We start from the raw sequence: 25,598 nt of genomic DNA, 5'->3' as shown, positions 1-25,598 counted from the left end.
GGAAAGGAGGCACAGACAAAGCTGTGTAACGAGAACCCACAAAACAAGTGCTTACAACGAGTCCAATAACATCAGTGGTTTCACTGAAGGCATACAGACTCATTGCTCCCCTTGAGAGACAAAAGTTGTCACATTGGATGTTTTTTAAAAGCGTATTTAAAATGTGTTTGGGAGGCCGAGGTGGGCAGATCACTTGAGGTCAGGCGTTCGAGAACAGCCTGGCCAACATGGTGAAACCCAGCTCTACAAAAAGATACAAAAATTAGCTGTGCATGGTGGCGCTCACCATTAGTCCCAGCTACTTGGGAAGCTGAGGCAGGAGGATCGCTTGAACCCAGGAGGTGGAGGTTGCAATGAGTCAAGATCATGCCAGTGCACGCCAGGCTGGGCAACAGAGCAAGACTCCATCTCAAAAAAAAAAAAAAAGGTATTTTCTGTAGTGTCAGGTATATTTTATTTACCCACCAAATCCATTCTCCACTCCTCCACCACGCAGACTCCCGGGCCTGTGGCTTATATATGAGTTCAGCCAAGGGAAAGCTCCAGCAGGAGAGTGGAGGGAGAGAGGAGATACTTATTTTTGAGTTAGTGATTCTCCAGTCCTTCAGCAGCCAGCAATCCTCACGGTCACAGTTCACCCTTACCTTGCCTATGGAGCACTAGTCCCAGGGACCTGCAGTTCCCTTCTGGCTTTCTTACCCTCTGTTCACACCTTTGTAAATTGTCTACTTACTAAAGCCTCTCTGGATGATCCTGTTTTAATCATGCTGTCTGCTTCCTGCTGGAACTGACTGTTATAACTGTACACAAGAAAGATATCTAAAACATTAGAAAGCAGAAGGATTAAAAATAAAGTCGATGGGGAAAGATGTACTAGGCAAGTAACAACCAAAAGAAAGCTAGCGTAGTTATATTATTAGGCGAACAGAAATGTTACAGCAAAGAGCGTTTTTGGAGCTTTGTATGTAGCTCTGTGTACGTATCAATATGGAGAGGGTCTATACATATCGATAAAAGGTTTTGTTCCGTTCTAAAAGTTCCACTTCTAATCTTTTATGCAATTTATAACATAGCCTTAAAATACATAAAGGAAAAACCTCAGCCTCCCAAGTAGCTGGGATTACAGGCCTGCACCACCTGTTAAAACTACCAAGAGAAAATGACAAACACATAGGGAAGAAATTTAGCATACCTCGTGTATATTTGATAGATAAGTCAGCAAAAATTCATAAGCATAGAAGATGCAAATATCACAATTGACAATTTAGGTCAAATGGGCATATTGGAACACTGTGCCAAACAATAGAGTAATGCTTTTCAAACACAAAGGGAAGATTTATGAAAACTGGCCACGTGTTGAGGTATTTGGCAAGCTCCAGTGTATTTCCAAGGATTGGTAGCATGCAAACCTCGTTCTCTGACATTCCACTTGTGTCAGAAATCAAAATCAAAAAGATAATTAGAAAGTTCCTATACATTTGAAAATCGAAAAATACTTCTAAATAATTCATGTGTTAAAAGAAAAAACATAATTTATGTTAGAAAATATTTAAAACTGGACGATAATGAAAAAAACTACTTATTCAAATAAGGAAGACACAGTTAAGTAGTAGCTAGACAGCCTTATGGCCATAATTGCATTTATCAGGAAAGAGAAAAGCCCGAAAATTAATGTGCTAAGCATCCAACTTAAGATGATAGAAAAAGACCAACATCATAAAGAACAAAGAAAGAAGGAATTTTTAAAATAGCAGAAATTAACAAACTAGAAGACAAACATATGTAGAGAAAACTAACAAAACCACAAGCTGGTTTGTGGAAGAAACTAATAAAATTGGTAAACTTGTAAGTAGACCAGAAAAATGAAACTATATGATTTCAGGAATGAAAAGAACATGTTTATATATCCTATGTACATTAAAATTATGTGACAAAGAAAAGGAACTTTAAGTGCAATGAACAAATTACAAGAAAACATATAACAACAAAATTGACACAAGTTTAAATAAAAATTAAAATTGTCCTATTAAAGACATTTATTCTATAATTGATAAGAAAACTCAAGGCCAGAGTGATTTAACAGCAAATTCTTCCAAACATTTAAAGGAAGAAAATAATGTCAGTGTTCTGTTGATTCTTCTAGCCAGTAGAAAAAGGGACACAGTCCCCACTTAGTTTAATGAAGCCAGTGTGTGTGTGTGTGTGTGTGTGTGTGTGTGTGTGTGTGTGTGTTTTTTTTTTTTTTTTTTTTTTTTTTTTTTTGAGAGGGAGTGTTGCTCTGTCACTCAGGCTGGAGTGCAGTGGTGTGATCTCGGCTCACTTCTCCCTCTGCCTGCTGGGTTCAAGCGATCCTTCTGCCTCAGCCTCCCAAGTAGCTGGGATTACAGGTGTGCGCCACCATACCCGGCTAATTTTTGTACTTTGAGTAGAGACAGGATTCCATCATGTTGGCCAGGCTGGTCTGGAACTCCCAACCTCAGATGATCCGCTTGCCTCGGTCTCCCAAAGTGCTGGGATTATAGGTGTGAGCCACCACGCCTGGCTGAAGCCAGTGTATTCTTGATACCAAATCCCAACAGCACATATGAAAACAGAGAATTTTCAGCCAGTCTCACTCAAGAACATAAATATAAAAATTCTAAGCCCAATATCAAGAAAACTAAATCCATCAGTATTAAAAAGATAAAATACTCTGTTCCTCTTTTCTTGCGTTGTTTTAGATTAATCAAATGTTTGTCAGTATTCCACTTTATTTCCTCTACTGGCTTTTTAGCTGTATTTTGAGTGGTGCTCTAGGGATTACAACATGCATCCTTAATTTATTACACTTTACTTAGAATTAATATTGAACAGCTTTACACCTCACAAATAAAAGAATCTAATAGCAATGTAAGTCCATCCCCCTGCTTCCTCGTTACTTGTGCAGTAGTGATGTTGCATATTTTACTCTGTATATGTTACAAACTCCTTTTTAAAACAGTGATACTATTTTTTGCTTTAAGCAGCCTTCTAGCTTTTTTTTTCTTTCCAAGACAGGGTCTCTGTAGCCCAGGCTGGAGTGCAGTGACATGATCTCAGCTCATTACAACCTCCACCTCCCAGGTTGAAGCAATTCTACTGCCTCAGCCTCCGAGGTAGCTGGGATTACAGGTGTGCACCACCATGCCTGGCTAATTTTTGTATTTTCAGTAGAGACAGGGTTTTGCCATGTTGGCAAGGCTGGCCTTGAACTCCTGGCCTCAAGTGACCCACATGCCTTGGCCTCCCAAAATGATGGGATTATAGGGGTGTTGTGTTTTAAAGAAATTAAGGAAAACAGCTACTCTTCAGTGTGTTTTCTGTCATGTTTACCATTGCTAGTGCTCTTTATTCCTTCCTGTAGATCTGAATTTTCATCTGGTATTTCATCTGAATTTTCATCTGGTTTCCCTTAGCCTGAAACGAATCTTTTACCATTTCTTATTAAGCTGGCCTTTTGGCAAGGACTTTGCTCAGCTTTGTTTTCATTGAAAATGTCTTTATTTGAACCCATTTTTGAATGACATTTTCATTTGATGTAGAATTCTAGGTTGGGAGTATTTATTCCAGCACTTTAAAAATAACCGCATTTTTAGGCTGGCCACAGTGGCTCACACCTGTAATCCCAACACTTTGGGAGCCAAGGTGGGTAGATTACCTGAGGTCAGGAGTTCCAGACCCGCCTGGCCAACATGGTGAAACCCCACCTCTACTAAAAACACAAAAATTAACCAGGCATGGTGGTAGGTGCCTGTAATCCTAGCTACTTGGGAGGCTGAGGCAGGAGAATCACTTGAACCTTGGAGGCAGAGGTTGCAGTGAGCCGAGATTGCGCCACTGCACTCCAGCCTGGGTGACAGAGCAAGACTCTGTCTCAAAAAATATATATATCACATTTCTGGCTGGGCACAGTAGCTCACATCTGTAATCCCAGCACTTTGAGAGGCTGAGGCAGGTAGATTGCCTGAGGTTAGGAAGTTCAAGACCAGCCTGGCCAACATGGTAAAACCCCATCTCTTCTAAAAATACAAAAATTAGCTGGGTGTGATAGTGGCATCTGTAATCCCAGCTACTTGGGTAGCTGAGGCAGGAGAATTGCTTGAATCTGGGAGGTGGAGGTTGCAGTGAGCCGAGATCGTGCCACGGCACTCCAGCCTAGGTGACTCTGTCTCACAAAAAAAAAAAACATCGGGAGAAGCACATAAATGCCTTAAAATTAAAAATGTAAGTCAAAAATTAAAAGTTCAAGAGATATGTTAGGAGATAAACTTGAGGAAATCTCCCAGAAAATGAAAGGGTGGTGGGGGAAAGACAATAAACACTGGACCCAATAAAAATAGAAGAATATTGGGGGATTGGGGAGGGAGAGGGAGCACGTGTGTTGGGGGGTGGGTAGTGAAAGAGAACTGAATTCTCAGCTTCCTAGGTGAGACATCGTTGGATAATGTCTCGTATCAAGAAACCAGGACATGGATATGAGTATTTGTATCTAGCAGTGTAAGGGAAATGCCAGAAAAATTAGCTGAAAGTGTTCAGAAGAGGCAGGAAGTCAGGGGGACTTCAGGAGGTAGACTGGAGTAGAAAAAGGGCTGTTTCTTTGTTATAAACCTTGTAAGAGTTTTTGACTTTCCAGACTATTAATTCATTTCTTTGAAAAGCCTGGAAATTAAAAAATTAAAAGATAGAATGACCTTATAGACGCCATTAGGAAAAGTGCTGTGTGGTTCATTGTACACACAGGTGATCATTCTTTACTGGGTGGATATTTGTTTAGGACTCTTCGATACTTTTCCTGGCACTGAAAATACCATCTTTCAGGGTTTTTGTGGCTATAAGAGCACAGGGAAGATTTCCATCCCCCCTTTCTTACACCTGGCTCTGAGAGTTCATGTGTGTGTATGTATGTGTGCTAATGTAAGTACATGTGTGCAGGTGTGCATGTCATGGGTGCCTTGTGAACACATGTATGTGCGCATACATGGATTTGTGTGTGTACATGGGGAGCGCATAGATATGTGCTCTTTTTCTTAGCCTTTCCACGCCATTCCTAAATTCCTTTTTATCTTCCTTTCTCTTATTTGCCATAATCTGAAGTTAAAGTGCATTTTTATAATGTGTTAAATCTATTGAGCAAAGGTCGATATTTCTGTTGTCTGTGTGTGTGTATATATATATATATATATATATACATATATATGTACAAACTAAAAATTACTGTGTGCATGTGTAATTATATGTATATTTTTTGAGACAGGGTCTTGCTTTGCCACCTAGGCTGGAGTGTAGTGGTGTAATCATAGCTCACTGCAGCCTCCAACTCTTGGGCTCTAGCAGTCCTCCCAACTCAGCCTCCCAAGTGGCTAGGACTACAAGAGCACACCACCACGCCTGGCTAATTTTTCTGTTTTATTTTTTTGTGCTCACCTGCTCATGCCTGGCCCGTAAACAGTATTTTCAATAATAGCTTTATTGAGACATAATTCATATACTGTAAAATTCACGCTTTCAAGGAGTAAATTATAGGAGTATTCAGTATGTGAATTATAGGGGTGTTTTTGTATATTTTTATAAATAGATGGAAGTAAGCCTTTTTTATTCCTTCCACCCAAACCTCTGCATTAAGCTTTGTAACCTGAACATAGCCATGGGTGACTGGTTCACTGAATCTCAAAAGGAAAAAACTTCCACTGGTGTGTTAAACTGAAACATATTTATGTGATTTTTCTAGGGCTCTCTTGCTTCACTATGTTTCAATTAAGGAATTTCTTCCTGCATATTTTAAGTATGGGGACGTAGGGGGAGAATTAATAAATTCTGTATTGTTAATAACTTCTCTTATAGTCAAGAAAATCCAGGAATCCAAAAGTATTAGCTCAGAGTCCTTAATCTAACAGAACTTTTCCCCCACCCCTACTCGCTTTGTCTCCGATTGTAAATTTCCTTCTCAAGGATTTTAATGCTTAACTCAAAATGCCAGGCATAGAAAAGCTTCATTACCGCTGGTACTTTCCTGTTGGCAAATTCAACCTTAGTCTCCCCTTAATTCTGGTTCTTTCTTTGCATAATGGGAGTAATCCTGTTTGTTCATTATGAATTTAATTCGTGGAGGGGAAATACTGCATTGAAGATAGTGAGCGATGATAAAGCCATTTATTGGCAGCCTCAGATGCCATTAGCTGTGGATTATCCTCCACCTCCCACAATGACATTCCCCTGGCCTTCATTGTTGACATCTGGAGGCGGCCTGCTGGCAGTGCCGGTCCAAGTGTTTGAACAGGTGGATTTGTGATTCTTCTACAGGCTCAGGAATCTGATGGCAAAGAATTTGATTTGGGCATCTTTTAAGAGCCCCTCCTTTTAGAAACTAAGGAATTCATGGTGCTAGTTGGGTTTTTACAATAGCAAACTTGAACAGGCTTGGAGTATCTTGAATAGTAAATAATGCATTCTTGTTAAATGCTTTGCCAACATTCTAAAATCCAGCTGCCTCCAGGTGGCAGTTCTGTTGAGCGTAGACCCTGGTCTGGCCTGGGGTGTCCCTGGATGTGTCTGCCTGTTCTTCCTCCTTGCTTCTTCTGCACCCATGTGGCTCATCTTCCCAAAGAGAATGTGGCCTCTGGGGGGTGACCGAGTATGGAGGGGCTGGCCTGGGGAGCCCGTCCTGGCACATGTGCTGCTGTTCTTGGGGACTGACACTGTGGACTCAGTGAGAGGGGCTGGATGCCCCCTGAAAACTAGAGCCTCCAAGAAGCTTGTTCCTGTGTGTCTCTGCCTTAGTCTGTTAAGTTAAGTCACCAGCGTCTGACCCTCCTGCCCCAGTTAAGCTTGGGCTGCGGTTTGGGGAAGGGACTGTGTAGAAGGGGTGATTCTTATACAGGAACTGATTTGCCCAGGTGGCCTGTGGTCACTTGCCTGGTTATTTTGCAGTCAAGCCTCATGGGACACCAATCACTGTGGTGGGATCATGTGGCGTTACAGCTTATGATAGACAAAAGTTGGCACTGCAGTTTATGATAGTCATAAGTTGGCATTGCAGTTCATAATAGACATACAGTTCAAGATGAGACGTTAACAGTGTCTTCTCGTCTGACCCAGTGGTTCCACTCTGGGGACTCTTGGGAAAAAGTAATCCAGACTGCATCAAATAACATTTCTGGCAGATTTATGTATTTCATAAAAAGAAAACTGGACTAAATGTGCTGTCATAACCTGTCATAAGAGATTGTTAAACAAATGGTGACATTCATGGGGTGAAGTATTTTGCTGTCAACAAAATTATGTTGTAACAGATTCATTCATTCAGCAAACATTTATTGAGTACCTACTGTGTGCCCAAAACTTGCTACATACTGAAGCTAATGCACCAAACAAGAGATGCCTGTGATGCTTCTAGGCTGAAGGGAGAGAAAACAATGAACAAGAAAGTAAACGGCATCTAATGCAATTAACATGATATAATGCTAAGTGGGGAGAAGAGAGATTAAACAGGGTAGTGTGTGTTTTCAACTACGCAAGAAATGCACATGCATAGGAAACAGCCCAGGAAGTATGTGCAAAGAGTTACAGATGATTTATTTTTATTTTTTCTTTAAATACCTCAACATTTAATAATTTTTATTCTAACTGGGGAAAAATAATTTTAAAAAAGAATCACCCTTCAAATGTATGCGATACGCTTTATGCATAGGTATGGAATACTTATTTTTATGTCTTCCGAAGGCTGGAAAACCACAGTGACTCCCTTGTTTGAGGAAGTGAAGAAAGCACTTAAGTACTAGAAAAGGGAGATAAATGTCTCCAAAATTACCATTGTCTAAACCTTAACCTTAGGTCCAGTGTCGCAAATCGCACCTGTTAGAAAGGGAACGGTCTCCTTTGGGGGCACAGGCAGGAAGGGGTTGCTTTGGACCCACTGCCTCTTCCCTGCTGGCTTTTTAGTGCTCCCAGCTCTCAGCTCCACAGGTTGTTAGCTCAGCGCCTGACCCCTCACAGGCTCTCATGAATATCCTGGAGATAGAGAGAAAGAACAAAAATATGAGCCATGTGTGAGCAAAACACCATCTCATTCCACTGGCCCTTGCTACGTATGCAGCTAAGATCTGCTTCTATGCATCTTAGAAGTCTTAGCACTTGTTCCTCACAAATATCTTTGGTATATTTCCAAGTTTATAAATGAGTTTTAATTTTACCATATCAGAAAGTTGTCTTAGCTCTTAATTACATGAAAAAGATGCTCAGTTTCTCATATAATAAGGGAAATGCTACGTTATCCTTCCTGAGTTATCAGATTGGTAATGTAAACCATAGCTTCAGGCTGCGAGGGAGCCCGATCCTTTTGACACTGAGTTTTACCTCTAGTAATGTAGCCTATAGGTGCACATGCACACAGCTGAAATGATGTGTGCAGTAGATTTCCCTTAACAGACAGCTCCGGTATGCCAGTCACTATTCTAAGTGCTTTACCATCATTAAGTCATTTAATCTCCCAAACAACCCTGTGAGGTAGATGTTATTATTATACCCACTTTACAAATGAGGAAACTAAAGAATGGAGATTAAGTAATTTGCTCAAGGCTCACATAGCTAGCAGGGGCAAAGCCAGGATCCAGGGTCCTTGCTCTGCTCACTTCATGTAGTTCCTCCCTGTATCCTTGGTCACACAGGGAATGAGAATGAGCAGGAGCTACTGTTCTGGGATTTAGAAATGCTAAGAGATTTCCAGAATTGAAACAAAAGGTAAAATTGTACTGGCAGAGTGACCCACATCGCGGAAAGAGTGTATCTAAAGACAGACAGGCTGCCATTCAGAGCCAGGGGGCGCAGCAGTGAGCATGGGCAGAGGTGAGTGATAAGAAAACATGGTAAACACCAAACAATCTGTTTTCCTCCCCAAAACCATTCTGCTTGCCAAGAAACCCCGTGGCAGGAAAGGAAGAGGAAGCGGGGATTTTCCAGCCGACAGAGACACTGATCCAGCAATGCCCTGTCCCCCCCAGCTTGGGTGGCAGGAGACAGTCATGAGGACCCGTGGAGGGGGTTCACAGCTGGTATGCCTCTGTTTCCTATTGAGCCAATCCAGTTAGAAACAAATACGGAGAGGCTGGGGTGGCTGGGAGCCCCGTCAGCTTGAGCAGCCGTCCTTGTGCGGGTCAGAGTCACACTGGGCCCTGCTCCCCTCAACTACGTGGGGTGATGACCTTCTAAACAGTTACCCTGCTCTGAATGCTGGGGATGATGTGGGGGGAAAAAAAAAGGAAGCTTAAACCAGTGACCGGCAGCAGAGCCGGCTGGCAGATACATGTTGATTACTTGTATAGATGCTCTTTGACATACAATTGTAAGTTGACTTATTTTAATGATATTTTCAACTTACGGTGGATTCATCCCAACATAGCCCATCATTAAGTCTAGGAGCGTACTGAATACATCTCGCTTCCACACCACTGTAAAGTCAAATAATTGTAAATCAAACTGTCATAATTTGGGGACTGTCTGTAATGTGTTTTATAACATTAGGATTTCACCTGGAAATCGTTAGCAGATTTTTCACTTCTCTTGATACCTGAGGACAGACAACTGCATGGGCTGTCACTCCCCTTGGAGGTGGTCAGTGGAGCGGGACCCCTGCTGCCCCCATGTTGGCTGGGAGCTCTCCCTGAAGCCCCGTCTTTCCTGTGCCTTTCTGTCTCTCACGTCCCCCATGGGGCCCAGTGTCTGTCTACTCATCCCCCTGCTTTCAACGATGTTTTCCTTCCACCCCGCTTCTACAGACATTTGGGTTTTTACCACCACTGCTATCTCCCAGAACATCCCTCACTATCCTGGACTAGCCATGGAGGAGAGAGCCCAAGACCTAGTCTTCCCATGATCTAGGAGCAAGGACCCAAATAGCAGGGCTCCTCCATGCAACCCAGTTATAAGGTTTGGAGGCTCAAAGCCAGGCCTGGCACCAGATCTACCCAGTGGATATCCCGTGAGGGGAAAGTGGCTGGTGCTAATCTTCAAGGAGGCAGCATCAAGGGAGGGTGCAGTGAGATCAGCAGGGCAGAGGACAGCCTCCAGGACAGTGGAGAGTCCAGCCCAGCCGACTTTCATCCCAGCAGGGACAGGAAGTGGAGGGCAGCTCCCTAGAACAGGAATAGAGGGGCACCGTTTGCAGGAATGAGACGCCTGGGGAAAGCAGCATGTGGCCTAGGCAAGAGGTCTGCCCTGATCAGCAGGTAACCAGGAAGGGAGGTAGCAGCCGAGAGCCCGGCTGTCAGGAGAGGAGCCAGGCAGCATCTGGCTTATTTCTGTGAGTGATGGAGGTCTTGGCACAGGCAGGTGATTCTGTGAGTTTGGTGCCTTTCAGGGAAGTTGAAAGAATGGACCCTCATACTGTATGGCACGGCGGAGCACCCATACCACACCTTCAGTGGCCATCAGTCCCGCTCGCGGATGCTGGAGCTATCGACCCTGGAGCTGGAGCCGCCCAAGGCTGCCCTGTCACCCCCCCAGGTGGAAGTTCCTGAAGATGAGGAAGATTACACAGGTAATGAACCTGAAGCAAGAGGAGACAGCCAGCCTCCATAAGCTTTGACTGTCCAGAGTAGCTCTTAAAACACGGGGCTGCTCCTGGCAGTGGCGGGGCTGATGGTTGTGTGTTTTCTCTTGCCTGGGAGTCATAATAATCATGGCAATTTGCACTCATACAGCTAATTCCACCCCAGGCTCTGGTAATATTTTACAGACCAGTAAGTATGCTTCAAACCAGTAAGTATTCTCCAAACTTCCCAGCTGGGAAAGCAGGGTCTATATGCCCAACCAGAATGCAGTCTTGCTCCCTGGTCATTAGCCACCTCCAGGAGCACCCCCTTTCCTCAAAGGCCCCCATCTCACAGCCCAGCCTCCTGACTCCCTCAAATCCATCCACTTTTAGTCCTTGGTGCCAGGATGTAGGAAGGACACGGTTACTCCCAGCGACCCAGGAAAGTTGGGTTCAAGGAGCACAGCCGGAAAAGAAGCTTGTGGCAGATCCAGACCAGCCTGGAGGCCTGGGGTTAAAGACCCAGAGAGGATCTCAAGAGGTGATGCCAGCAGATACTGATGCTAAACAAAGACACCTTGAAAATCCTACAGCATCTATAGAGGCCATGTATGAATCCTTTCTCTCCAGTCATCCCATTGTCAAGGTGGCCCCTGGTTTGGGGCTACCAGCTCACTCCACAAGGTACCCAAAAGCCACAGTAGCCTGGAGACGCTCCAGCCACTGAGCTGGGGTTTTATGCATGCGTTAGACCAGAACCTGGTCTTCTCCCTCTGGGCCATCCTATAGCAATTTGCGTGAGAAGAGGTGTTTCTGGTTGGACATATTTTCCTTAGCTAAATATTATAGCTACTTGATAGATGATGGGTGTATCTAAGAACATTGATGCTTTAAGTTATATAATAACTTCTGTGAAAAACAAATAACAAAATGGAGAATTCCACCAATACATTTCAAGTATAAATTATGGTCGATTCTAAATTTCTTCTACTATTCCTTTTAAATAGAGCATTGAATTATGTATGGACTAATCTGCTCTGTTTCCCCCTGTGATTTATAAACTATGGCAAGATTCAGTAATTATTAATAAAGAACTAATTTTTTTCTTAAAATCTGCTACTGACTTCAGCCTTGCACAACGGAACCTCACTGTAATACCATCCTACAGTCTAGCAGTCTACTGAGCAGAGCTTAGATGGAGAGAGGGGTTCTCCATGGGAAGGAGATACATTCCTGGTTCTCAGGGAAGCCCCCTGAAGGCTTAGGGGTGAGTGGGATGGACAGACAGTGACAGGAGAAGAGCCTATTCAGAAACCAGGACAGAGGACAGAGGAGGCAAGAACCGGACAGTGCCAAAGTGCAGAAGGCAAAGGAGGAAGAGGGAGGAGGAGCCACGTGAGAGTCCAACGCAAGGTCAAGTGGGTATGAGATGGGGTGTCCAGAGCTGGCCGTGGGCCTGGTGCACTGGAAATGACGGGCCCAGGACAAGGAGGTTCCACCTGGACCCTTTGGGAAAGAGATCAGTTGCCAGGAAACAGAGTTGGTGAGTGAGGGGGACGAGAGAAGCCGGGAGTGCTTGCAAATGGCCAGGGTCCCAGGACAGCAGCAGGCAAGATGGCCTGTGGAGAGGAAGGCTGGGGTCCAGAGCATCTGGCCCAGAGGAAGGGCACCAGCTGCAGTGGGCAGAGTGGGGCACAAGGGAGATGTCAGTGCTGTGGTTCTGAAGGTGGACAGCTTTGTGGTGATAGCCAGCCTACTAGGCCAGAGCTGTCTGGTGGCCAAAGTGCAGGTGAAGGCCACCCGAGGGACTCCGTAGGGTGCTGGGTTGAGAGCTGACCCTGGGCTGGCCCCACCCAGAGACTGGGAGCCAGCAGGTGTGGGATGCCTGGGAGTCTGCACCTGAGCAAGCACTCTTAGGTGCCTGCAGGCAGTGTGGGCTTAGAGCTGGCGATACTGAAACCAGCGAGGGTGGGGGCAGGAGGCAGGGAAGGGCTTGGGTGCCTATAAGAGCATGGCCGGGAGGCCAGGACAGAACTGGCACAGGAACACAGGGAAGCCTGGGCCTCAGGGAAGAAGCCATCGCTGAGCAAAGCAAACAGTGGGCTAAGAACAGCTTGGGACACTGTGGTCATCCATGCAGGACTGCGAGGGAGGCCAAGAGCCCACACGGTGTTGTCTGGAAGACAGGGTTCCAATACAGTGCCACAGGTGCAGGAGCCAGTTATCAGGATGAGGGTGATGCCTGGAGCAGGACCGTGTGTGCCCACAGGCTCAGCACATCTGCGCTCACTCCACAGGCTCAAGCTGAGGCCCAAAAGCATTAGGTAACTTGCTCAGGGCACACAGCAGTCAGGAAGGAGACCAGACTTGTTCTCAGTGTGCTCTTATTCTCGTGGACACTCTTGTCTGCAGTTAACGAGCTCAGCTCTTGCATGCCTCTCGGGTCTGATACTGTTCCAGTGAGGTTCCGGTGCACTGTTCTCGGATGGGTGGATGGTGGAAAAGCTGGTGATACCAAACAAACCTCCTGTCCTTTGGCAGTTGGTCTGAGCACGCAATGACAAAGCCCATGGAGAACTCCCAAGTTGCTTTCTAACATTTATGTGTTTGTGTGTTTTTTAAATCCTGGGTTTGTTCCACAAAGGATTGAAGGTGGAGTTTTCAAATAAACCCATGTCAGTCTAAGCCCGCCTCAGCGGGGATCAGCCAGTAGCCAGGCTGTTCAGCACACGAATGGAGCCCCTCTTGTATTAAGACACCCCTGCCAGGAGTTATAGGAAGTGAAACAGGAAGGCTGTGGGCCCTGGAGGAACTTTCACGCTAATTGAGGCAAGGGGAAAAGCAGACATAAGGGCAAATTGCAACACAAATAACATGCTCACCCAGAGAATGAATTACAGCTGTGCCAGAACGTGCTTAGGCATAGTGGAGTGATTGGGACCACGGGGCCAGCCAGGTGGATTTAATTTAAGAATGCTTCATGGGAGAGATGAATCTGGCTATTTGGCTTTTAAACATAATTCAAGTAGAGAGCCATACTGAGGAGGTTTGTTTACAGATATTTATCTAGGCATCTCTGCCCTTGGATGGGCATCGTCTTAACCTGACCAGTCAGTGACCTCAACACATTGTGGAGGCTCTGCAGCTCTGTTGGATAGCCCCCTGCCTTGCTTGGGGCTCCTTGCAAAATTATTGAATCAGCTTTCCACTGCAGAGATACCCAGGGGCAGGGTTGGGGGGATGTGAAGCCCCTATACGTGGACCAGCAGCTGGGAGCACTGCTCCAGGGCCCTCCCCAAGGCTGTCCTCCTCTGAGGATGTTCTAGAACATTCTGTCTGTAGATGGTGAGGACCTCTGCACTTTCCCTGTTCCTAGCCACCCTCCTCTCATCCACTCAGCAAATAGTGATTGAGCACCTGCTCTGTGCCTAATGCCGGGAGTCTAGCCATGAACACACTGAACCAAGCCCTGCCCGCCCATCTCCCATTCCCGGTGTCTAGAGAGAGTGAGAAGATTGGTCTGCCGCCTCCCTGTCCCACCTCTGCCCTCAGCTTCTTAAGATGAAGGGAATTGTTCACTTTATCAAGCAAGACAGACCTGCTGCCTCCTGAGGGAAAAAGCGCTGCAGGAAAAGGTGGGAGGGAAGTCCTTGTCACTACAACAGCCCAGCCCTCGCTGGGCCAGCTGTGAGGGTGGGAAGGCGAGAACCCAGTGGCTGAGCTGGAGTTTTGGGCTCAATGGGTAATTTAAAGCAATGGCACAAGAAGTGAGGATTTTAGAGGGTGTCCCCATAGATGGCCCAGGATGAGGTGGGCAAAGAATCCAATCAGATGGGAATTGATCCAAAATATTATGGAAAAACTTCTGGAGCTAGGGGGAGGAGCTTAGTGAGGAGCTCTAGGAATGGGGGGTGACATCTAGAACCCAGGATGCCTGCACAGCCCAGGAATGGTGTCCATAATCTCCTCCTGGATGCGCACAGCTCTGAAAGGGGTTCACAGTGAGAACTGGGACAGGTGAGGCCCCCCCAACCCAGTGAAAACCAGGGAAATAGCAACACCGGAAAGCCTTCGGGGAGGGAAGCCAAACGCGCCAGATCTAACACTAGGAAGGTCTAGAGACTTAAAGACAAATGAAGAGGGCTCCATGCACCCTGGCAAAATCCCACTGTGGGCAGCAGAGAATGAGGACTTTTGTCTTTTCCTCAAGTCCCTACCAAATGAGGGTGGCAAGCAGCTGACGTGCCTTTACTCCCGAGCTCACTCCCCATCCCCTCTGAGAACTCACACCTCGGAGGAGGAGGTTTTTCTTCCAATAACTCAAAAGCCTTCACGTGCCCACTAGGTCCCTGTGTCTCAGAACTGTCAGGGTCCCCGGGCCACTTCCCCAGCATAGGAGGGACAGGTGGGCAACAGGCCGGAGTCCACCCCAGCTCTGGCTTCTGCAGACCAGCATGGAGAGGGCCCCTGCAGCATGTCCCACCCCGCTGGAGGGGTAGACCTTTAACACTGGGTTCACCTCTGGGATACCTGGGGGGACCTAGAGGGTGAGGTTTGCTGGCATCTACTCAGGTCCCCTGCAGTCCTCAGGTGCTTTTCCAACAACACACTAGCCTCCAGAGTGAGAAGCTGGGGACCCCTGGGAACTTGAGGGAAGACGCGGCTGCTGCTCTCCCACTGAGGGCTCCGAGGAGAGCCTAACAGGGACGTTGTGAAAGGGGCTCAGCCCTCGGCACAGAAAGCAGCAGTTCCCCCATCCCAGTACAGCACTGTCAGGCTCTGTCCCTGCCCCACCCCAGACCCGGTGACAGCCCCCCTGGGCAGGCCTGAGCACGCAGAGATCCATCCCCCTTCCCACTGCGGCAGGTTGGGGATCCTACCTAGTTCCTCCTGGCTCCTCAGCTTGCCAGCAGCTCCTCTGACACTCAGCACCCCCTCTTGTGTTGCTCTGTCCTCCATGTGGAAGTCAAAGGTGCTGGCTGGTCCCAGCATGATGAATGGTGCAAGTGAGTAAACGTGACAGAGCTGCTGCTCCAGCCTCTCCTTTCCCGGCACCCTCCAGGCTCTCACAGGTCCCATCTCCCCCCTGCTCCAGGCGGCACACCCAGCCCTGGAGGCTTTGCTCCTCCTCATGCCATCCCTGTCTAGGCTGCTCAGGCTCTGACACTGGAGCCCAGCGAGGCTCAGCTGCACCTGTGACCCACGGGGATGGCTGCTCCCACCTTGTTGTCTGGCTGTCCAGCTCCAGCAGGGCCTGGGAGCTTCTCCCGACCCTGCCAAGCTGCGATATCCTGACACGGGCATCCGGGGGACCGCAGTAAATGGAGAAGGCGTCTCTCTGGATGAAAGGCAATGCTTGTTTCTTTAAGGTGTGTGCCATCCGGAGTGCGGTGACAAAGGCTGCGATGGCCCTGATGCAGACCAGTGCTTGAACTGCGTCCACTTCAGCCTGGGGAGCGCCAAGACCAGCAGGTAAGGCATGTCCCAGAGCCCTGTGGCTTGTACTCAGTGGCCCTTTCCCGTGGTATCCTTCGCTCCTTGTCCTGAAGCCCCAGCTGGGAATGAATATATCACTCCCGAACAGACATCACACTAAAGTTAACTGCTTTAGAGTTTTTAAATTTTTACTAATTTGGGATTCCTATTATACGAGTCATACACATCCATTATTAACAAATTAGAAGCTGTGGCACATTGGCGTCCATGCTTATAAGTTTTTTTTTTGAAATGGAATCTCCCTCTTTCACCAGGTTGGAGCTCAGTGGCATGATCTTGGCTCACTGCAACCTCCACCTCTTGGGTTCAAGGGATTTTCCTGCCTTGGCCTCCCAAGTAGCTGGGACTACAGGCGCCTGCCACCACGCCTGGCTAATTTTTGTATTTTTAGTAGAGAAAGGGTTTTACCATGTTGGCCAGGATGGTCTTGATCTCTTGACCTCGTGATCTGCCCGCCTCAGCCTCCCAAAGTGCAGGGATTACAGGAGTAAGCCACTGTGCCCGGCCCATAAACCCTTTTCTATCCGTGTTGTTAAAGAGAAATGGGTCATATTGGACATGCCCAGGCTGCTCTGGTGGACCCGGAGACGGATGTGATTCAAGGCCCTGGTGCTGCTCTCACAGGCCAGCTTGGGGGGCATGACTCTTGGACAGGCTGAAGCCTGTTGTTGGTCTTTTTCTCAGTGTCTCTGGACTCTGGTTGGGTGTGGGGCTTTCACAGAAGCTCTCCTGGCAGCTCCCCAGAGAGCCCGTGAGGCTGGGTTTGCCCTGAGGAAGGATATCGGGAGCGCTGATGTGGGGCCCCGGGTACATGGCCAGTTGCCCGGTTTGGGCTGCCCTTCTGTGGTGAGTGTGCCCTCCTGTGTGGCCTGCAGTCAGGCCCTGAGCTCTGTCCCCCGAGCTCCTCCAGCCCTTGGCATCATCACTTTCTCAAATTCTCTTCCCTGCCAGTCCTGCAGCTGCCTTGTCATCCATTCTCATTTCACAAACTTCCCTGAGGACCCACCATGTGCTGCACATGCCAGGCCTAGGAGGCCACGAGGACAGGACACTGCTAGGCCTCCCAAAGGCCTGGGTGGCAGATGCACCCACCAGCCACTGGTGCACACCCACGAGGGCTCAGGCACGGGTGTGGCCATGCATGGTGGCTGCATGTGTGGCTCTCATGGCATCCTACAGCTCCCAGCCACAGCACACTCACTGACTGCAGTGCAAAGGCTGTCACCCCACTGGCCATGCTCACTGCCCACAAGACAATCCCTGAGGGCACCTGAGGGAGGGTTTTGCCACCAAAAGCTCCAAAAGTCAAATACCAACCTCATGATGCCCTTGGGAAACCACGCTGCAGCCTGGGAACTTCCCAGTAGGGCCCACTTTGAAAAGAAACAACTCCCAGGTTCTCTGCAAGGCCCCCAGCCTCTCCACCTCTGTATGGAGGAACCTCTGAACTGCACTCACCAAGACAAAGGGCATCGTGTTTGACATTCACTCCTGAAGCCTTTGTTTCCTCAAGGTTTTGCTGACTCAGGAGGGGCAGCTAAGGTCTGGGGAAGTCCCTCACAGCCGGCTGCCTGGCTTAGCACTACAGAGCGGGCGTGGGGCTGAGGCTGGGGCTGGGTTGGCAAGGCCCTCACCTGCTCCTGCCTTTGCTCCTATAGGAAGTGCATGAGCGTGTGCCCCTTGGGCTACTTTGGGGACACAGCAGCAAGACGCTGTCGCCGGTGCCACAAGGGGTGTGAGACCTGCTCTGGCAGAAGTGCGACACAGTGCCTGTCTTGCCGCCGTGGGTTCTATCACCACCAGGAGATGAACACCTGTGTGACCCTCTGTCCTGCAGGATTTTATGCTGATGAAAGTAAGTGGCATGTCCGTGGGCACAAGAACTAATGATCCAACTCCTACTTTCTGGGCCAGTGTCCCCTTTCCTGGGAGAATTTCCCAGCCTTCTGCTTCCTGTATATTTCGTTGTTGAGTAAGGACTTTCAACAGGGGAAGGAGGCAGAGATGCTGAGATCAAAGCCCCCAGGCCTGGTGGTTAACAGCATTTCACCCACAGAAACTGGCCAGGGGAAGTTCCAAGTGATGCTGAAAGAAATCCTGGCTGTCCAGGGAATTTCACGCATCTGCACCCAGAGTCAACGTCTGCTATTGAGAAAGGCCAGAGGGATGGCTAGGGCCAGCCGCTCTTCGGCTCAGTCTGGTTTCAGATACCAGAAGAGGAGGTGCTGCTGTCTATCCTGTAATTTCTCCTCCGGGAAAGACTGTGCCATTGGCTTCTCTGTAACACAGGATGAGTGCATTGGGCACGGGTCAGGGCATATGGAATTGGGGGTCAGAGCGGGGGAAGAGCCCCTCCTAGGCAGAGCTGCTGAGTTGCAGTTGGGATTTAAGTGTGGGCAGAAGATTTGCAGACCTCCAAAAATGAAGAGCAGCTACTGACCAATGTCATTTGGGCTCATAAAGGAAGGGTTTGTCTTTGTAGGCATTTTGCAGGTAGCAACCGCACCTCTAAGAGACAGGCAGTGTTTTCCTTATCCTACAGAAGCAGAATCAAAGCTGAGCGAGGGCAAAGGCCACAACTAGTCATGATGGAAGTGGGACTGGAGCTCAGAGCGGCAAGGCGAGGTGTCTTGCTGTCCTGCCATCCCAGGAGGGTGGGGGGATGGCCAGGAGTTCTAGGCCCAAGACCCCATGCCAGTGTTTTAGTAATTCACCTTGCCCTGGGAGACAGAAAAGCAGTGTGTGGGTGAAGTGAACAGGGGATAGTTCTCAAACACGTTAAAGAAGCTACCGTTTGACGTTCGTGGTCTTACAGGTAGCAGGCCTCCCCACAGCCCTCCTCTCTGGGCCCCTGCTACTCAGGACAAGTCATTGATCCGGCCTGTCATGGCATCGCTGTTACCCCTGGGGACAAGAGCCAGGAAATCTTTAAAGATGTAGAAAGTCATCAAATAACCAGACTTGCCCTTTTTTTTTTTTTTTTTTTTGAGATGGAGTCTCGCTCTGTCACTCAGGCTGGAGTGCCGTGGCGTGATCTCAGCTCACTATAACCTCTGCCTCCCAAGTTCAAGCAATTCTTATGCCTCAGCCTCCCCAGTAGCTGGGATTACAGGCATGTGCCACCATGCCTGGCTAATTTTTTTGTATTTTTAGTAGAAATGGGGTTTCACCATGTTGGTCAGGCTGGTCTCAAAGTCCTGACCTCAAATGACCCACCTGCCTCTGCCTCTCCAAGTGCTGGGATTACAGGTGTGAGCCACCTTGCCCATCCCAGACTCCCTTTAGAGGAGAAACAAAAAGGCATGCAAGACACATTTCACAGCCTTTGCCAACACCTGCCCTGGGCTGCCAACCAGACCTTTGCAAAGGACGGAGGTGCCTTCATCCCCACCCCCTTCCCAAGGGCACAGTCGGCTGCCCTACTTCCCCTCCTTCACCCAGGCATCCTTACTCAGCACCTGCTTTGTGGCGTATGATGCCACCTGTGGGGGCCCTGAGGGGGACACGTGCAGGTGTGGCAAGCAGCCCTTAGCTCCCAAGCCCAGAGCACCCCAGCCACTTAGGCGTGGTGCATGGTGGTGTTTGATGAGGTGCCAACTCAGATAATAACTTATGACATTGCAGGTGGGAGTTGGGGTGACCCAGAACTTCCGCAGGAGCACGATGATTCGCCATGGGTTCCCGTCTCACCATGTAGAGCCCCCAGATCTTCATATATAGGTTTCCCTGGGAAAGCACTTCAAGGAGCAAGCAGCAGCCTCAGGCTCCCCGTCCCCACCCGCCCACACCTGGCCACGTTTATGAAGATTTCTACCTCATTAAACTCTACTCAGCCACCAGGAATTGGCCTTCATCCCTGTTGAAATAACTCACTTTAAGCCGAGCCAGGCCTCAGAGGCCTGGCAGTTGTCTGAGGACTTTAATTTACCCTAGAAAGGGGAGGTGAGAGGTCTGGGATCCCACAGCAGGTACAAGCAGCCTCTGGCTGTGTTGTTTCTACACATTCTGGAGGTGGATCTGGGGAACAGCCCACCTACACCCCTGCTTTGAGATGCTGGGAGCCTGCTTGCCCAGATTTGATTCTTGTCAGTGCTGTCCCTTCTCTTTTCTCATCTTGCTATTTTTCTCCAGGTCAGAAAAATTGCCTTAAATGCCACCCGAGCTGTAAAAAGTGCGTGGATGAACCCGAGAAGTGTACTGTCTGCAAAGAAGGATTCAGGTAAACCACACCCCACCAATAAAGAAGGATTCAGGTAACACCCCCCCCCCATAAAGAAGGATTCAGGTAACTGCTTCCCCACTCCACCCCCATAAAGAAGGATTCAGGTAACCACCTCCACCCACCGCCATAAAGGAGGATTCAGGTAACCCCCCACACTGATAAAGAAGGATTCAGGTAACTCCCCCCCCATAAAGAAGGATTCAGGTAACCCCCGCCCCCTGAAACCTGAAGAGTGCCAGGGGGTGGCGTTGTTTTGAGTTTGTTATGGATTTACTGTGTTTTTGCATTTTTCCTAAAAGCTGAAATGTCAGAGGCCCAAAGCCACTGAGGGTAAAGATTCCGAGTCCTGGAAATCATGTGTCCACTTAGAGATGGCTGTGCAGGATGGAAAGTGAGAGGATGGGTGGAATCTCTCTGTTTTAAACAACCTTGGCGAACTGGGCAAAACAGCACTCGATCACGTCACGTATAGTACAGGGCTGTGCCCAGCTCCGCTTCCTTCAGGCTCCAGCACCTCCACCTGCTCCAGTTCCCCTCCAGGTCTGGGCCGGGGTGGGCTGTAGCGGCTCACCCACTCTCTCTCACCTCCATCCCTCAGTCTTCTCTTTTTTTCCCCAGCTCCTGGCATCTCCACTGCTTCTTGAAGGTGCTCTTTACATTCCTGGTTCTCCCTCTTCAACCAGGCTCAGCCCCATAAAGCTTGGCATGCATTTTCTTTAAAATCATTTTACTGGGTTAATGATTGTTCTTGGAATATTTTGAAATGTTTCTTTAGCCCATTTAATGCAACCAAATTGCATTTAATGCAATCAAATATATATTACTTGTTCCTCCAAACTGCTGTCTAGAATCTTAGAAACATGCTGTTCAGAATTTTTGGGGGGGCACTCCCATAGTAGGGAGACTGGCAGCATGGTCTGCACTGGAAGGGTCACCTCACATTCAAATGCAGGTTCTGATGCAGCGGGTCTGGGTGGAGCCGATGACTCTGCATTTCTGCAGGCTGGGTGGTGATGAGGATGCCGCGGTCCAGGCAGGGAGCTGCTTTCGCAGGGTGAGGCGGTGGAGGGCTGCAACCCACCCCCAGCCCCGTCTCTCTTCTCAAATGCTGTGAGGACTGGAATTCTCCATAGAAGGAGTTTCTTTCTTGGAGTAAGGAATTAAGGAAGAACACTTACTGAGCATGTCTTCTCTCGCCTCATTTAATCTTTGCAGCAACCTATGAAATAGACATAATTCATGTTCACATTTTACAAACAGGGAGATGAAGTTTCCCCAGGAGGCGCTATGCTGCTGCCTTCATTTCCTTCACCCTGCCCCTTTCTTCCAGATCAGAGTATTGGGGAGAAGAGAGCCCCAAGCAGCTAGGAGTCCACGGGAGGGAAGGCAAAGCAAGGCCCCCAACATCACGCATCACACCTGCTGTCATTTAAACCTGTTGGCCTGACAAGGCAGGATTAGGAGTGAAAGGACCAACTGGCCCAGGAAAGAGATTCCCCAAAGAGAAAGAGCTGGAAGAGGAAGGAGACTTTCAGCTGGTGGCCTGGGAGAGGCCAGCTTTGATGTCCCAGGCTCTGCGGGCTAGGCATCCCAGGATGGATCCTCAGCCCTGGCTGGTAGCTGCGGTTGTCGGGAAGAGGAGATTCTGTGTTCCCAGCTCCCTGGAACCTGCCTGTTTCCCAGCAGAGAAGTGCTAAAGGATCCCAGGGAATGCATTTCTGCATCCTGTCCTATCCTGTAGGAGAGGGAAGTCAAATACTCAGTTTAGGAATAGTGTGCTAAAGAGAAAATGCTTCCTGGCAGTAGCCCCCACACATAGAAGCAGTAGTTCCAGCAATGACAGGCTTTCAGAGAGGCAAACTCTAGACACATCGCCAGCCATCAGCCACAGAAAGCTTTCGTTTATTGCCCAATATCCACTTAAGCTGTGACTTCAAATCACTGCAGTCATGTTAAAACAGCCAGAGAGCAGCTGAGCCGCCCCCTCCAGCCATCCATCTCTTCAGGAGGATAAACACAGGAAGGATTCACAGGGGAATGTCAGTTATTAAAGACGTGATTGAACTGCCATTCACAGCAGGCATGGCACCATGAAGAGGAAGGGCCCTGGGTGGGTGTCCACCATCCATGCAGAAGAGCTTGCAAACATACAGACGTCTTCCCACTAAACACAGGTGTAAGAGGAAGGAAGAGCCAGGGTTTTCTTCTACTTTCCCACACTCAGTATAACACACTTCACCTCTGGTCACCAAAACTTGTGGGTTTTTCTCCACACACCAAGCAAGTCTCCAGTGAACACCAACTGGGTGTCCTATAAAATATGTACAATAAATATATAGCTTAGGCTGAACGAAGTGGCTCACACCTGTAATCCCAGCACTTTGGAAGGCCGAGGCAGGCAGATCGCTTGAGGCTAGGAGTTCGAGACCAGCTTGGCCAACAGGGTGAACCCTTGTCTCTACTAAAAATACAAAAATTAGCCAGCTATGGTGGTGCACACCTGTAATCTCAGCTACTCGGGAGGCTGAGGCAGGAGAATCGCTTGAACCTGGCAGACGGAGGTTGCTGTGAGCTAAGATTGTGCCATTGCACTCCCATCTGGCTGACAGAGTGAGATCCTGTCTCAAAAATAGATAGATAGATAGACAGACAGACAGACAGACAGATAGCTCAATTCTGCCGCTACTAGATAGTGTCAGACCCTACAAATGGAGGGCTCAGCCCAAGACTGCCCCACTTTGATGCCAATCACAAGTCCCACGTGTGACCTGTGCTTCTGGACGCTCAGCTATAAATCAGATTTCCCATGACCCCGCCTCAGGTTCAATTAATTGGCTAAAGCAGCTCCCAGAGAAAGACCTGACTTGCATGTACCTGTTTATTACAAAGGTTATGATGCACAGCCAGATGAAGAGATATGGAGGGGAGTTTTGGAAGGACTGAGCGCTGGACCTGTCATCCCTGTGGGTCTGGGCTGTGCTCCCCTCCCAGGATGTGGGATGTGTTCCTGTTGACCAAAAGCTCTCCAGACCCTGACCTTTTGGGTTTTAATGGAGGTTTTGTTACATAGGCATGATTGATTACATCATTGGCCATTGGTAACCAATTCAGCCCTCAGGCCCTCTCCCCTCCCAGGAGGGAAGTCAGAGTAGTAGGACTAAAAATTCCAACACTTTGGTCACATGGTGGGTTCCCTGGCAGCCAGCTCCTGTCTAGAGGCCACCCAGAAACCCCAGCCATCAGTTATTAAAGACATTCAGCACTTTGGTAATTCCAAGGGTTTTAGGAGCTGTGTGCTGGACCAAACATATATTTCTTACTCTAAATCCTAGTGTCACAGCAGAAGTCTCCAGATCTGACAGATACACCCCAGAGCACTTGCTCAGTACGTTTAGCGGCAAACCCATTTAAAATGTGTACATCGCACAAAGTATAATCTCAGGAACTAAAGAAATAAGAGTAGGTGATGTTTATGCACACCGCTGTGTGCCAGACACTGAAAGGTTTACAGGTATTAGCTCATTGAGTCCTTCAAGCAACTTTATGATGTAGAATCCCATTAACAGGAAGGGAAACGGAGATGCAAAGAGGTTGGCTGGCTTGCTTGGGGTCGAACACTTGGAAGGGGCAGAAGCCATCCGCATGGTGGTCTAGCGCAGCGTCCGTGTCTCTGTCCAGCACTTGGCTAGCTGGAGCGAGGTGAGGACAGGCACATATGGCGTGGAAGAGGAAGCCAGGGGCTGCATCTGACAGGCCTGCTAGGGCTCCAGAGGGCATTTTATTTCAAGTTCATTGCAAAGCTGCAGAAGGTTTCAAGTAAGAGAGAGGCAGGAGCAGGTTGGGGTTCAGGGCCAGCCTTGCAGCTGACAGCCCCGTCATATGTCATAAATGCTGACACTTCAAGAGGGACTTGACACCGAGACTGAGCTAGCGTGCCACCAGTGTGGTGACCCACACGGCTCCACTTCTCTTCATGGGGTCTGGATTGAAGTTGGGGAAATGGCAGTAAAAAAAAAGCTGTCACTGGGTCGAGGACAGAGCCTGGCGCCTGCTGCCTGGTGATGGGAGCTCTGTTTCCCAGGCCCTCGCAGCCATTCCTGCTGGACCCCCAGCGGACTGCGGGATGGCTTTCCCAGTTTTCCTAAGCTGAGAACTTTCAGTGACACAAAGAACTGTGCCTCAGTCACTTACATCTCCTCTTGCGAAAGGCATTAAAAGGCAAATCATAATTTAATTAGACTCTTGGAATGGATGTGGAAATCTGCCTCTTTCTTTTCAACAGCCTTGCACGGGGCAGCTGCATTCCTGACTGCGAGCCAGGCACCTACTTTGACTCAGAGCTGATTAGATGTGGGGAATGCCATCACACCTGCAGAACCTGCGTGGGTGAGTTCACCACCTGCGGAGGCCTCGGGCCAGGGCTGCCCAAGCGGGTAGGCTAGCTGCCTTGAGACAGAGAAAGCCCGAGGACTTCATGGGCTTCTGCATTTATTGCAGCATTACAAGGCAAGGGCAGAACAAGGTACAAAGGCCCTATCAGGGACTGGGGGCAGGGAGAGTGGGGATTAAATGTTTAATGGTTTCAGAGTCTCAACTTGAGAAGATGACAGTTGTTCTAAGGACAGATGGTGGCGGGTGATGGCTACATAACAGTGCGAATGTACTTAATGCTGCTCAACTATATTCTTAAAAATGGTTAAGATGGTAAATTTTTTGTTGTGTACATTGCAACGGTTCATGCCTATCATCCCAGCACTTAGAGAGGCAGAGGTGGGAGGAGAACTCGGGCCCAGGAGCTCAAGACCAGCCTGGGCAGCACAGTGAGACCACGTTCTCCACACAAGGGAAAGTTTGTTTGACATTTTTTTTTTTAGACCATGTTTCTAAATTTCAAGCAGAAACCCAAAATAAGACAAAGGCTCACTTTGAACAAGCAGCCTGAGTTTCTCAGCATTAGAAGCCCAGCCAGGCAGTGGCTGATTTCAGCCGGGAAAAGGGACAAGGGATGCTCGACCGCTCAGAAGCCTTCTTGTCTTGGAGCTCAGCTCTTGCTGTGGAATCAATGCAGACAGAAACACAACACCATAAATATTCACAGGGCTTTGGAAGAGGTGAGGATGGATCCAGGTGGGGACGGGAATGTTTTAAAACATAGCCTTAGCTCTTTGTACCTATCGTCACTTATTTTGAACATTTTGTTCAAAGAGGAAAGCATTCCATAAACAATTTTACATGTATTATAACTCCCCACAAAGATGACAGCACAGATGTCTCCCAGGCACAGTTTTTATACAGAATAGCAGAGAAATCATTCATTGTATTGGGTTTCATTTTGCA

At 48.3% G+C, this 25,598-nt stretch overlaps 1 protein-coding gene across 2 annotated transcripts in view; it reads left to right on the top strand.

Annotated features, from left to right (window-relative positions):
• PCSK6 (proprotein convertase subtilisin/kexin type 6) overlaps positions 1 to 25,598 on the top strand; it is a 189,321-nt gene that overhangs the window by 151,892 nt on the left and 11,831 nt on the right. The window contains exons 14-19 of one of the 2 annotated variants that reach the window (XM_017518895.2): positions 10,370 to 10,549; positions 10,713 to 10,751; positions 15,913 to 16,015; positions 17,698 to 17,894; positions 20,171 to 20,258; positions 24,544 to 24,647. In XM_017518895.2, the coding sequence (XP_017374384.1) occupies positions 10,370 to 10,549; positions 10,713 to 10,751; positions 15,913 to 16,015; positions 17,698 to 17,894; positions 20,171 to 20,258; positions 24,544 to 24,647 (711 nt within the window). The remainder of the gene's footprint in view (positions 1 to 10,369; positions 10,550 to 10,712; positions 10,752 to 15,912; positions 16,016 to 17,697; positions 17,895 to 20,170; positions 20,259 to 24,543; positions 24,648 to 25,598) is intronic. The other variant, XM_017518901.2, reaches the window with a different exon arrangement.

This window comes from Cebus imitator, unplaced genomic scaffold (genome assembly GCF_001604975.1).
Source record: "Cebus imitator isolate Cc_AM_T3 unplaced genomic scaffold, Cebus_imitator-1.0 Scaffold19, whole genome shotgun sequence".
NCBI lineage: Eukaryota > Metazoa > Chordata > Mammalia > Primates > Cebidae > Cebus > Cebus imitator.
The sequence above is the reverse complement of the archived record's forward strand: the minus strand, read 5'-3'. Positions and strand labels throughout refer to the sequence as shown.